The following is a 12,900-nucleotide window of genomic DNA, read 5'->3' on the forward strand; positions in this document are numbered from 1 at the left end:
ACCTGCCGCTTAAAAAACACACACCAAGGCCACCATACCTGTTTGTAAGTAACTTGAGCTGTGAATTCATGGACATCAGAATTTGCTCCGCGGGGCACTCTGGGGAGAAGAACTGGAGCCTGTCGAACACCTGTAAGGACAGAGCAAGGATCCGGCGGACAGAAGGCAAGAATACGCCTCTGCTTAAACATCAACTTCTAGGGTGACTTGAGGGTGAAGGAGGACAAATATCCTGAGCTGGTTCAAGGCAGCTTCCTACGGAAAGGAAGATTGGGGATGAGAGGGGAGAGGCCACAGCTCAGGAAAGCAGAAGACCGGCTGCACAAGCACTTTTGCATTAAATGCTAGTATTTAGCAAGCTGGGTGTGGCTTCATTTGCTAAGGACACAATCCTATGCATGCTTCGACAGAAATTCCTACAACTCCCAGCATTCCCCAGCCGGCTTGGCCAACGGGGAATGCTGGCAGCTGTCGGACTTATGTTGCTCCCTAAATTAATTATTTTTTATTTGCCAGCTAGAGTTACAAATTAAGATCCTCTGTCGTCGTTTCAGTCTGGGCTGAGGGTTGCCACAAACGGCTTGCTCTCGTGCTGTTTACAAAGGTTTGTAAACCGCCCAGAGAGCTTCAGCTATTGGGCGGTATAGAAATGCAATAAATAAATAAATAAAGGTTGGGCGTGCAGAAAGGAGCAGGCAAAGGCTTGCGTGGAACGGAGATTGGCGTGATGACCTGTTAACGCGGACAGCGCTGAACGGCTGCAGTGGCAAAAAGTTGCCAGCCTGAGCTGGGCTAAGATGAACAGAACAGAGAGAGGTTGAACACGGTGGGAAAAACAGGATTAAAGCATCAAGAAGCCTGGGACAGCTGAGGCTGACGGGTTTTGGTTTTCCGTTTTAGCCCACTCTCCTTGGATTCTGCAGAGAGAGAGACCGGCCTGTCCCAAAAGAGCCAGCGTGGGGCTGCATGCAATGAACAGAAAGGAAGGGATTTGGATGGGAATTTACCAGCACTTGCACTTCATCCGAGAGCTCGGTGAGATTTCCTTCGAACTGCCCGGCACGCGCGTCCGAAGTCTGCACCGTCACTCTGATGCTTGTCCTTCCAGCTGCTCTTGTGTGCAAGACCATTGCAAAGTTACTTTCCGGAATGAGCTGCAGGGAAACCTGGTGGACGAAGGGAGGGATTGTATACTTGAGAATCCTTTTTCTCTTTCTTCCAAAGGCTGGAGCAAAGAGGATGGGCCCCAACCAAGATCCTGTCTGCCTTGTTTTGAATTCAGCAAGCCTACAAATGTCTGCTCCGGTCTTTGGAAAGGCTTAAGCGGAACTTCTTTCCGGCCTGCTGCTTAAAGCGTCGTTGTTGTTATTTCTACACCGCCCAATAGCCGAAGCCCTTTGGGAGGTTTACAACAATTCATAAGACGGTAAAACACAGCATAATAAATAAATAAATATTCAAAATGGAAAAGAATTTAGATAGCTAAACACAGTTTCAACGAAATGCGAGACCTGTTTCGACGACTGGCATAAATGCCCCATCACAGGCCTGAGAGAAGAGGGTGGCCTTAAACAGGCGGCGAAAGGGGGACAGTGTTGGTGCCCAGCGGGCCTCAGTGGGGCGCTCAAGCGTTCCAGAGGGTGCTTTGGGAGAAACGTTTCTCCACAAGCATGAAGGAATTGTGCATGCCCTACAAGGGGGTAGAAACCATTTCCCATCTCTGGACTGAAGCAGCAGGATATTTCGCTAAGGAAATGGAGACAACCTACTCAGTGAGATAGCCTGGGAGCTAACATGATAAAGACTGTAACATAAAGAGTGAGCTCCGACATTGGGCTTGGGTTTATCTTTTACACAAGCGAAAAGGCTGGGAAAATGCAGCGGAGAGCCACAATGGTGCCCCATTGTTAAGCAGAGCAAAACTCAAGACGCGATCTAATCAGGGAGCCGTTTTCAGCTAGTTAATTAGCACAAGGTGTCGACACCTAAATTGGGGCAAATTACGCTCTGCTGTGAAAAGGCCACCCCCTATCCCAGTCACGTCCCAGTTCTGTGGCATAAAATTTAGTATTGAATTGTAAACTTCACAGCTTCGTCTCGGAGCCTGATTATGAAAGCCTTTTCCTGAGATGTGGTGACTGAACGTGCACCACGAAGGGCAGCCGCGTACCTCCGAGTGTCTGGGAAGGAGGTCCAGGACGTCCCGCTTGCTCATTGTCCAGTGGAACGACAGGGCCGGGGCGGCGTTCCCAAAGGAGAATGGCGTCACGGTGCTGGTCAGTCCGATGACGTAAACAGGCATCTGCAAAGAGAGGCTTCCTTTAGTTTTGCATAGCTAAACTATGGCATTCACTAAAACAGGATGTGGTGACGGCCACCAATCTGGATGGCCTCAAAAGGGGGTTACACAAATTCCTGGAGGAGATGGCTACCAATGGCTATTAGTCGTCGTGGCTATAGGCTACCTCCAGGATCAGAGACCGTATGCCTGTGTACACCGGTTGCTGGGGAACATGGGCAGGAGGGTGCTGTGACACTTACGCCCTGCTTGTGGATTTGCCCTAGACAACTGGTTGGATAGAATATGGGACTAGATGGACCCTTGGTCTGATCCAGTATGGCTCTTACGTTCTTCTTCTTGTGGCCTTTAGTCGCCAGCACATAGTTTAGCACCACGGAGGGAGGCACATGCAAGTTAGGGTGGGATCCCTAACATAAGCTTAGTTCAGGGGAGAAGAAGTCCACGTTGCTTGTATTTTGCGAAGGGTTCTCCGGGCCCCAAATTTACAGCGGACATGCTTACGAACAAGGGTTCTTCAGGATGTGGCAAGATGAAACAGACCACGACCTGAACCAAAACCACAAAAAGGCAGGAGAGGTGGCTTTAAAAGAGAGTCGACACGCCGGACCGACCTTAGTACCCGTGATGAGCCTAGTGGCGGGAGCGTGAATTCGGATCCCTCTCAGCTGAACCACTTCCAGGTCTACTTGATCCTGCGGAGTAAAGCTACAGGTTGGGGCCAGAAGAAAAGCCCCACCACTTGCAGGGGTGGGGGGAAGCGTGTGCGTCTCACGGATTGCGTCAGGCGGGGCTTGCTCTGCACAGGGGCAGAGGCTACAGTGCCGGAGGGGGAGAGAAGCACCACTTAACTCAAAAAGTTCCTGGAGATCAGGGAAAAACCCCGCGGCTTGGCCTGGATACGCAAACCAAGGCAGGCGTGTGGCTGAACTCCGTTGAGCCAAAAATGAACCGGATTTTGCAGTGGCAGATGTTCCTAAGACCAACACATCTGGAGGACATCCGGCTGGGGGAGAATGCACTAGCAGGAACAGGACCCAGGATGGGATTATGGAGACAGGAGATGCTAGTCCTCATGCTTAAGTGGTGGTGGTGGAATTAAGGCACTAAAAGCAGTTCCAGGCTTAGGGACGTGGACCACAAAGGAGGAAGTGAGCATTCGCTGGTTCCAAGAAGAAAGGAAGGCCGTACCTGGGAAAAGACGATGACTTTCCCCGTGTCTTCGTTGACAGCCCGGACGGTCCCCAGGATCGTGGCTGCGCCCACGGCCCTGGCGGTGACTTGCCCCAGTCCATTCACTGCGGCCACTGTCTGGTTGCTGATTGAGAAGTGGATGAGAGACTGTGGCTGCGGGCCGCCCTCCGACATCACCTGCAGTTCGACGTAAACGCAAGGGAAAAAGTTGTGGAGAGGCGGACGGGGGAGAACTGGGACACAGCCCCCCGAGAGCTTCTCCGAGATGGGCAGGAAAGAGGTTCACAAAGCCCCTGGACTGCAACCTCAATCATGCCCGCCGCAGCAGGGCCAGTCACCCTGCTGGCTGGGTATGATGGGAACTGTAGTCCAACATAGCAGGTCGGCACCGGGATGGGAAAGGCAGGACAGCAGGTTGAAGAGGGAAGGCAAAGGCAGGCAGCGATCGGTTTCTAAAACAAAGAAACCGAGCGATTAAATACGTAAGTCAATTCTAAGCAATGCTAACTATCTCAACCAAGGGAGAACGGGCGGATAATGCTTGGCCTTGTAAGTAGAAAGAAGTAGGAGCTACAGATACGCCTTTGTAGCGTGAAGACAAGGAGTGAAGCTACTTTGATTGACATGGCCCTATCTAATAGAAGGAGTAACTAGCGGAGGACAACTTTGTTCGCTATTGGAAGGGTGATGGAGGGGGGCACAGCCAATAGCTCGGTTTCACCTGCCCGATGGTGCCCTGAACTCACCTGCATCATATTGTACAGAATGAGCGTCATCTTCTCTGGAATGAGCTTGAATGGTGGGAAGACCTGGCAAAACACAAACACCGACAAAGTTTGGAGTTGTGAATCCAGGCGGTCTTTAAAACACACAGAGGGAACCGTGGTCACGTTTGGGAATGTGAGAACATGCTGTGGGCACCAGCACAAAATGGCTCCTGTGGAGGATGCGGCTAGTTATGTCATGGCTGCCCCGGGGGCCTCGCTAGTCAAAAGAGTTGTGTGTGTGGGGGGGAGAGAAATAGCGAGGCTAAAGGGGAAAATAGCAAGGTGAAGGGGTAGAAGGGAGAGAAAGAGCAAGGAAAGGGGTCGGAGGGAGATAAATAGCAAGGCTAGAGGCTGGGAGTGGAGAGAGAGCAAAGGGGAATGGTCAACTCTTTCCTTCACTTCCTTTCCACTGAAGAGCTGGTCAGTGTCAGGTTCAGGAACAGAAAGGAGAACCTGCCGCCCTAACGTTTTTCAAGTTTTAATTAAAAATACATTTTTGAAGGGGGCAGGGAGTTGAGAGTGATAGAGGTCCCTCGGACACTGCGCTGGGGACCCCCGTGCCGGAGGGTAATCTTTTCAATGAAACCCACACAAGGGCCAAAGGCAACTTCCACAGGCCGTACGTTTTTCCTTCGAGGCTCTCAATGCCCTCAATTTTAAAAGCCGCGAGACGTCTTCCAAGCCGTTTTCGACAGCCACTCGCCTGGGGAAACGCTCCTCTGGCAACCCCGACACGATCACAATTCCTTACCTCCACCTTCCGAGGTGCCGAAGTGAACTTGACTCCCATCTTGTCCCAGGCCGTGGCGACCAACGTCGTCTGCCCCACCGCCATGGCTCGGAGCACGTAGACTTTGGAATAGTTGCCCACTTCTTCCATCAGTCTGCAGGGGACAAGTTCGCAAGAGGTTTCATTTTCCAACCCGGGCAGTGAGCCCAGGTGGGTTTTCAAACCTATCTCGGGCACCCATTTTCACCAGGGTTTTCTGAACGTCTACACTCCCGGGCATAAACAATACACAGAGCTCCCGAAAAGGTCAGCTACAGCAGCAAGAGATTCCTTGGCTCGGTTTAGCTCTGTAATCTGGAATTTGAATCCAAGGGCGTGATCCTGCCAAGCACGCCACAGACAACCTGCAAACCTCCCTTCCCCTACGTGGCGGCGTACATGGTTTTCCTCCCACCTTCCTTGAGCAGGGCCCGTGGCCGAGGGAGAAGGGCTCAGGGCGGATTGCCAGTTCCCAGGCAGGCCTTACGTAAGGGTGACAATGGCGGAAGCTGCCTTCAGCTGGAGCCGCATGTAGGTGAAGTATTTACTCCGGAAAAGTTGCCGATGATGTCCCAGGACACGCACGGAGACCAGCACGGACTTGCCGATCTCAATCTGGGGAAGGAGACAGAAACCTGGTTCGGACGTAACACTCACCCGTGGTTTCTTTAAACAACAGTTTGTTGCCTACCCTGGCTTTGTCTGGCACAACCCACTCGGTCTGCCTGCCAAAGCTGGGCTTTATCGAGTCTCCTGTTGTGCCACCGTGTCCGCTCCCCTCTCAGCAGGCCTTCTTCTCCTCCCCCTTTCAGACCCCTGCATATGTTTACAATGGCTCCGTGCAAATGAGAAGCTGCTCTCTTGAACGGGGCCAGCCCTGCCACAAAGCAGAGTGAGGCGGGTGCCTCAGGCGGTGGAAAGTGAGGCTAGAGCGGTGTGCTTCAAGGGCCAGCCAGGTTGGCTTCCGTACCTGGAATTGGAAGCGGGTGTCACCTGGTTCTTTGCCCTAACCCTCAAAGTATCAGGGGCCGACCGTGCTCTCGAAGGAGCCCCCTGCAAATGGCAGCCAAGCATCCGCCCACCCCCCCTTCGCACATCGCCGGCTAGCCTGCGCTCCTCTCACCTTATCAATGAGGTCCACTTCCACCTCGTACATATTAGATACTCGGAGGTAGGCTGTAGCTGGTCCCAGGAAGGCCAGACATAGATCATAGATCTCCAAGGTCAAAGAACCAGGAAGTACAGGAACGACCTGCAAGGAAAGATGCAGCAAGCAGCAGATGGTAAAACAGAACCCGTGTTGGTATTTTATATTTTTAAAATTTATTCCCTTTCTCCAACCCAATCCTTAGGGAGGCTCTCAGAGCAGCTTGCTGATTTCAACTACTGAAATTAAAACTATCATTTGCGTTAGTGGAATCATAAACCAAGTACACAACAATAGCTAAAAACAGTATTTTAAAAAATGGAGAAAGCCAGCCAACAAATTAAGCAGCGACCGAGTTAAGAGCCCGCTGGAAGGGAAACATCTTCAGGTCCTCGAAGAGACAAAGACGATCTGAAGTTCTCGAGACGGGAATTCCTCACCCGGGTCCTGCCGCAGCAAACGTCCTGCGCAAGGCCTTGGTATGTGCAAGATCAAATGAAGGGAAGCGGTAGAGCAGAGGGCGCCAGGCTCTGCTCTTTCCACGCCGGGGCATGGCACTCACTTGGATGGTGCTCTCCGTCTCCAGGTAGGAGATGTTCACCATCTCCTCTGCGCTGCTGTTGACGAGGAAGTAGCCAGAGCCTTCTACCAAGGCAAACACCTCCTAAACAGGCACAAGCAGAAGCGAAGTCTCCAGATCATAGAATCCTAGAATAGCAGAGTTGGAAGGGGCCTACAAGGCCATCGAGTCCAACCCCCTGCTCAATGCAGGAATCCACCCTAAAGCATCCCTGACAGATGCTTGTCCAGCTGCCTCTTGAAGGCCTCTAGGGTGGGAGAGCCCACAACCTCCCTAGGTCAACTGGTTCCATTGTCATACTGCTCTAACAGCCAGGAAGTTTTTCCTGATGTCCAGATCAGGACCTGCCTTGTGCTTCCTCAGCCCACATTGTCTGGGGTCTCCTGGGGTTACTGCGTTTGCCACCCTCCACACACACACACACACACACACAAGTGAAGCCACTCCAGGTTTGGTTTACGACAGGGCCAAACCGGATGCGACACCATTCGCTGCCATCCCAATCCGAACCTGCTACTTGCACTGGAAGAAAAGCCTCCGCTGGTGCAAACAGGAGCTTTCTTTCCCATGCAAAGGGCAGGTGGGAGGGCCCTGACTGGATCAGGCCCATGGGGGGGGAGGGTGCAAAGGGTTGGATCACCCCTCCCCACCACTGGGATGCCAATATCCCCATCCACCCTTTACTGGCTTTTTCTTTCGCTAACTGTGTGGATAGCATCACACCTGGTTTGTCCCCCAGGGTAAGTGAGGGCCCAGTAATAACAAGTGAGGGCTGATAATAATGGCGACGCGTGCTCTCTGAATTCCGGTCAACAGACGCCAACTTTGGTCCTACCTTGACATCTGGATGGTTGTACAGGGTGACGTTATCCGGGTCCACGGTCACATCCTCAACCAGCAACAGTTCCACGGCTGCAGAGGCAGGAGAGTTAGACACCTCCTAAGTATGCAAACAAAACACAAAACAGTAACCGTGCATCCCAGCCTCGGGAGGCTTTCAGGAGGCGGCCGATACCAGAGAAATCGCCATGCAAAACTGGGTATTTCCTTTCCCCTCAAGGAACTGATTTCTGTGCCTCCGTTTCACATCCGCAGGGACAATTTTATCTCCCTGCAACTCGCCTCCCGGAGAAACACAGTATTCGGTGTGTGCGGATGGGAGCCGCTTCCAATCCACACGTATGTCCTGAGGGTTGCGTGAGTTCTGCTTGGGAGACCAACTAGCCCCGCTGCGAAATCCTTCCCCCGCCCCCACTCACTTTGGGGCTGCCTCTCTCAGAGTATTTCATAAAGTTGACTGCGATCAAAACTGTCCCTTTGATCTGATGGACTTCGAGGAGCTGGTGTCCTGGGGAGCGGTCCACGCAGACGTGGCATCGGGAGGGAGAGAGAAAAAGAGGCAGGATGTGAAACAAAAGCTGCACGTGCCGTTCTTAAGTTGGGCAAGAAGAATGGGGGAGACACCACCCCGTGAGGCCCAGCAAAGCAGGGCTGGGGGAAGCTTTTAAACATGGACGAGTCGCACATTTTGACGTGGAGGCTATAATGCTGAGCCATACCATGGAGCCTGGTCTGTCCTGTTCCGTCATCCTTGGGTACCATCTGCACGGCCCTCGGGTGAGTGAATAGAGCGAGAGTTTCGTTGGCTGACGTCCATTCCAAGATCAGGGAGGAGAAGTTGTCAAACTTCCTGCGGTGCTGGTCGAACAAAGCGAGCTCCAAGACGGTGTTCCTCAAACTGGACACAGGGACCTGCAAGCAGCCCAAAAGCCGCCCCAGGCGGCGTTTAACAGCGGGCCGTGAGATGCCCGACGGAAAAGGACCGCAGCTCTGTGCGTGAAGACCGAAACACAGACCGCGTGCTCGGCAAGGCAAGGAAGTGGACACCCGGAAGGGAGGGACAGCACGTTGGAGAACTACAAATCAGGCTGCCATGTTTAATTGATTTTTGTCAGTTGGACTAATCTATTTATTTTAAATCTGATTAGAGGGAAATGAGAGGGGGAAGCCGGGATATCCCATCAGCGCTGCTGAAAGAAGTAATCCCCCTTTCTATCCCCATTCTTTTTCCTTTGCTGTCGTGTCTTTTTAGGTTGTAGGCCGGCGAACCGGGGCGGTCTGCTTTCACTGATTCTTTGTCAGCTGCTCTGGCTGCTGTTTGTTTCGCTGAGAAACCAGATTAAAATACTTCAGAGAAATAAACAAAAAAAATAGGTGCCTGGATAATCAGGCAGCAGATTCTCCTATGAGAACTTTAGACAAGCCTTCCGGGGCCCAGCTTCTGGTATTTATAGCTGGGCAGGCTGAAACGGAGGCCTCTTGCTCCTTTCCTATCGGTGAAGCCAATGTAACAGCCTCAGTTCCCTGCTAGGTTAAAAACGGCTCAGATTCCTGGTGAGCTCTGGATGGTTCCACCCAGGCCAATCTAACACTGCAGCTCCCCCTGTAGCTTTGGACTGTAGCCCCTTGGTCGGCAACTCTTAAAATATGAATTCATGCTACCCAAAAAAACCAGGCTGTCCAACTCCCTCCCGCCGACCTGGAACACTGAGACAAAGGCTCAGTTCAGACAACACATTAGTCAGCGCAGTGTGAAAACTCCACTCAACGGGTGAGTTTTTAGGAGACGCTCCCCACACAGCATGTTCTAATGCCACTGTTGTGTGACTGTGGGCTACCATGGAGTTGAGTAAAACCCACTGTGACATTCGACTGACAGTTCCTCCACCCTAACTCCTCGCCCGGTCCTCCCGATGGTATCCCATCAGTCATTGCTGCAAAAACAAACGAACAAGAAATAATCCCGGCGGCTCTCCTAGAGTGGCACTCGCTCCTTTTGCCACTCTTGCCGGGGAACTCTGTAGCCAGTGGGAAAAGTCAACTCAATGCAGCAGGAAACTCCACGGAGCCCTCCACACAACGGTTGTGCAGGAACTCTCCTCTGCACAGCGTGGATATTCTATGTGGAGTGTTTTCCCCAAAAACTCGACCGTTGCGTGGAGTTTTCCCACTACACAACGGGTTTCTCGACGGTGGTGTAACAACTCCACCGCGGAGTTCTAAAACCACGGTTGAGAAACGTGTTGTCTGAACCCAGCCAAACTGGCAGCCTTCCGGATGCTTCCCGCGACACTCACCAGCTGCTTGTGGTGCTGAGGCAAAGGGCACGGCGGAGCGCCGGCTGCCAGCTTGTACACCGGCGTCACAGCCATGCTGGCGGGGTGGGCACAGATGAATCTCACCTGCACCATCTCCGTAGCGGGGCTGGGGTTCAGCACCCCCGGATGATTGCCCACCTGGAACGTGAACACCTTTGGGGAACAAGCAAAGGAAGGTGGTCTTCAGCCAGCAGGCTTTGTGGACACGGCTTCGCACAAAGTGAAAATGTGGGCTGGGTGCCTTTTCCAACGGATCGATTTGTTTCATTTCGTTTATTGATTACATTTTTATCCTGCCCAATAGCCGAGGCTCTCTAGACAGTTCACGATTAAAACCATAAAACAGAGCAGGTCAAGACATAATATAAAGCTTTGAAAGTTAAAAAAAAAACCCACCAGGTAACACCAAAATAAACCCAGCAGAAGTTCCGGCCCAGGAAAAACTTTTCAGGGATGTGTTTAAAGGGTGTTACATTTCCACCTCCCAACGGGGTTGAGCGAGGGGTGATTACATATAGTATCCGCATAGCATTTTATAAAGTGCAAGAGGACTAAACTAAGGCATATTTTGCAGAGCTAGACTAAGAAAACTGCTACCTCTGAAACAGGGCGGCCCTAGGGAGGCTGCGCGCAGCCCGAGGAGAGCTGTTCAATGAGTCTCTTCGCCTCCTTCCTGCCCTTTCCTTATCAATCACTTCCATGACGTCTGTGGGGAGGGGGGACACACACACCTTCCTCCTACCTGTTCCCCCAACTGCAGGCACGTGATCCGGTAAACGTACTGGTGCTGCTTCCTCTTGTTTGGCGTCCGCACCTCCTGCACGTGGACTGTATCCCGGTGCTCCACTCGGAGTTCCAGGAAGAAGCGAGAGGGCTCCAAAACCCACGGGCTGGGTCCTCCCTCGAAGACCATTTCCTTCACGGAATGCCAGGTCACCAGAGCCACCTCCACGGGGTTCACAGCCTGGCCACGACACAAAGGAGTCCACGTTGCGTTGGGTCTGCAAACCCTAATTCCACCCCTCAGACCACCCGCTGTTGCTTTTCCAATAACTGGGGGGATGGACCCGCTCGCTAACCACAACCCGTGTCCCTGACTGCTGGCAAGCCGGTCTGACTGGAGGGTTGCAGGCAAGGAATTCAAAAGAGAGAGTAGAAATAGACAGTAGTATCCCCTTGTGAAGGTTTGAGGCCTACAGAGCCGAAATAAAAAGGCCAGGCCTTAGAGGCTTGGGAGGGGGTATCCCTGAGAAGACCAGTTTCATTTCTTCAGTTCAGTTTCATTTCTTCAAGGTTCAAACAGTACTTTCTCTTTTGGGGGAAGAGGGTATAAAAAGAGAAGAGAGAGCCAGCCAGAGAGCGCAAGAAAGGATGAGAGCATGACGAAGCGGCAGCCAGAAAAGTCTAAGCGCAGCTAGGATAAAAGAATTTGCATTTTTTGAAACTTTTCTTTTAATGCCTTTGTATCACTTAGCATTATTGACTGAATACCTTTACTTGTAATTTGGTTGTTTTAATATTCTAATAAACGGTTGTGTTGAACCTAAAGTGTCTAGAGTGTCACTCACCCCACATCTACAGCCTAAACCTCACGTTACTAGGAAAGGGAAAGTAAAAGAAAGGAACTGAGACTCTTCAAGAGGCAAGAGAGCCTTAAACAGTTGCTCAAGGGGTGCAAGACACAGAAGGGTACCCGACACCCCCGGTACGTAGGGTCGGCGCCTCCTCACCTTGAGAGGTTCGTAAGCAGCAAGTGTGGCACTGGTTTCAAAATACTCCTCAAAGATGGTGGCACTCGCTGTTACCAACGTGTGCCCCAGAGACTTTGCCACCAGATGGAGGCTGGAACAGAACGCCGGGACGGATTTCTGCTTGCCTGGATAAAATAAGAACACAGCCGCTGTTTGTTCTGCATGGAAGCGTAAGGGCAGAGTTATGGCCTCAGGAGTCCGGGCTGGCCAAAAGGGAAAGCGTCAGGTTCACCACTCTCCTGTTTCGAGAGTGATGAAGCCGCATTACGTGGCCGGCCCATCTAGCCCAGGACTGACTATTCAGTCTCGGAATTGAGAACTGGTCTCCAAAACCTTGCTTGCTGCTGCTCCCCAAAATGCTTTTAACTGGAGATGTCGAGGATGCTGGGTCTGCCTGCCTGCAAAGCATGTGACCCAACGCGAAACGACGCACCCTGACCCTTCTCAGCAATGGTCTCCCATGAAAGCTGGCCCGGGGCGAATCTCTCACAGCCTCTGCTGTGGTTTAGAGCTGCCCTCTCACCCTCTTCGTCTAAGGCAAAGACTCCTTGCTTATCCATGGCGACGTCCAGGAGTAAAAGGGAGCAGTCGGTGAAAGCAACGGCCTCTCCCGTATCCTTCTTAAGGTGATACATCCTGAGCGGGACTTCCAGCGTCTGCCCGATCTCAGCGTCTGCGTGGAGCGGCAGGAACTCCATCTTCGACAGCTTCAGCACAGACACCTGAGCGGGTAGAAATAGAGTGTTGGAAAGGATCTCGGCGGTCATCTAATGCAGCCACCTGCTCCGTACATGCAAGAATCTGTTGAAAGTGTGGCTGCAGGTCAGCCAGCTTCAAAAGGAAAAGAAAAGGGAACAGAGAGAGGACCTCCAAGGCTCCTAGACTGTCCCCTAAACTGTGCTGACCTTCCTTCAATCTCTAGACTGGTACTCTTAGGGGTGATGACTTCCTCGTTCTTCGTGCTCTTGCCTCTCAGAGAGAGACATCTCTTTGGGTCTCCCTGCATCCCTCCCATCCAACATGTATTCCCTACAATAAATGCAGGTGTTCTTCTTGCTTTGACCCAGAGTCTCCAGTGTGATTCATCCAGGGTGAAGCGTGCTCCTTCAGCCAGGATTTCACACAGCTTAGTCCTTCTTAGGATCTTGCTGTTCTGCTAACAGAATCTTGCCACTAAAGCATCCCTAATAGGCTCGGGTTAAATACCTCCAGCGAAGGTACAACTCTAACCATTA

The 12,900-nt window shown here is 52.1% G+C and overlaps 2 protein-coding genes across 2 annotated transcripts in view; one reads left to right on the forward strand and one right to left on the reverse strand.

Moving 5' to 3' along the window:
- The window catches only part of LOC134412125 (protein S100-A13-like), a 344,998-nt gene that overhangs the window by 250,728 nt on the left and 81,370 nt on the right, over positions 1-12,900 (forward strand). The window lies entirely within an intron of this gene.
- The window catches only part of NUP210L (nucleoporin 210 like), a 38,942-nt gene that overhangs the window by 12,150 nt on the left and 13,892 nt on the right, over positions 1-12,900 (reverse strand). Inside the window, exons 13-29 of the mRNA XM_063146255.1 lie at positions 12,189-12,387; positions 11,645-11,790; positions 10,657-10,878; positions 9,894-10,067; positions 8,316-8,508; positions 8,016-8,104; positions 7,592-7,696; positions 6,739-6,840; positions 6,153-6,281; positions 5,517-5,644; positions 5,012-5,144; positions 4,240-4,302; positions 3,491-3,670; positions 2,914-2,994; positions 2,171-2,302; positions 1,008-1,166; positions 39-130 (exon numbers count right to left, since the gene is read on the reverse strand). Of these exons, the coding sequence (XP_063002325.1) occupies positions 39-130; positions 1,008-1,166; positions 2,171-2,302; positions 2,914-2,994; positions 3,491-3,670; positions 4,240-4,302; positions 5,012-5,144; positions 5,517-5,644; positions 6,153-6,281; positions 6,739-6,840; positions 7,592-7,696; positions 8,016-8,104; positions 8,316-8,508; positions 9,894-10,067; positions 10,657-10,878; positions 11,645-11,790; positions 12,189-12,387 (2,327 nt within the window). The remainder of the gene's footprint in view (positions 1-38; positions 131-1,007; positions 1,167-2,170; positions 2,303-2,913; positions 2,995-3,490; positions 3,671-4,239; positions 4,303-5,011; positions 5,145-5,516; positions 5,645-6,152; positions 6,282-6,738; positions 6,841-7,591; positions 7,697-8,015; positions 8,105-8,315; positions 8,509-9,893; positions 10,068-10,656; positions 10,879-11,644; positions 11,791-12,188; positions 12,388-12,900) is intronic.

This window comes from Elgaria multicarinata, chromosome 21 (genome assembly GCF_023053635.1).
Source record: "Elgaria multicarinata webbii isolate HBS135686 ecotype San Diego chromosome 21, rElgMul1.1.pri, whole genome shotgun sequence".
Taxonomy (NCBI): Eukaryota; Metazoa; Chordata; class Lepidosauria; order Squamata; family Anguidae; genus Elgaria; species Elgaria multicarinata.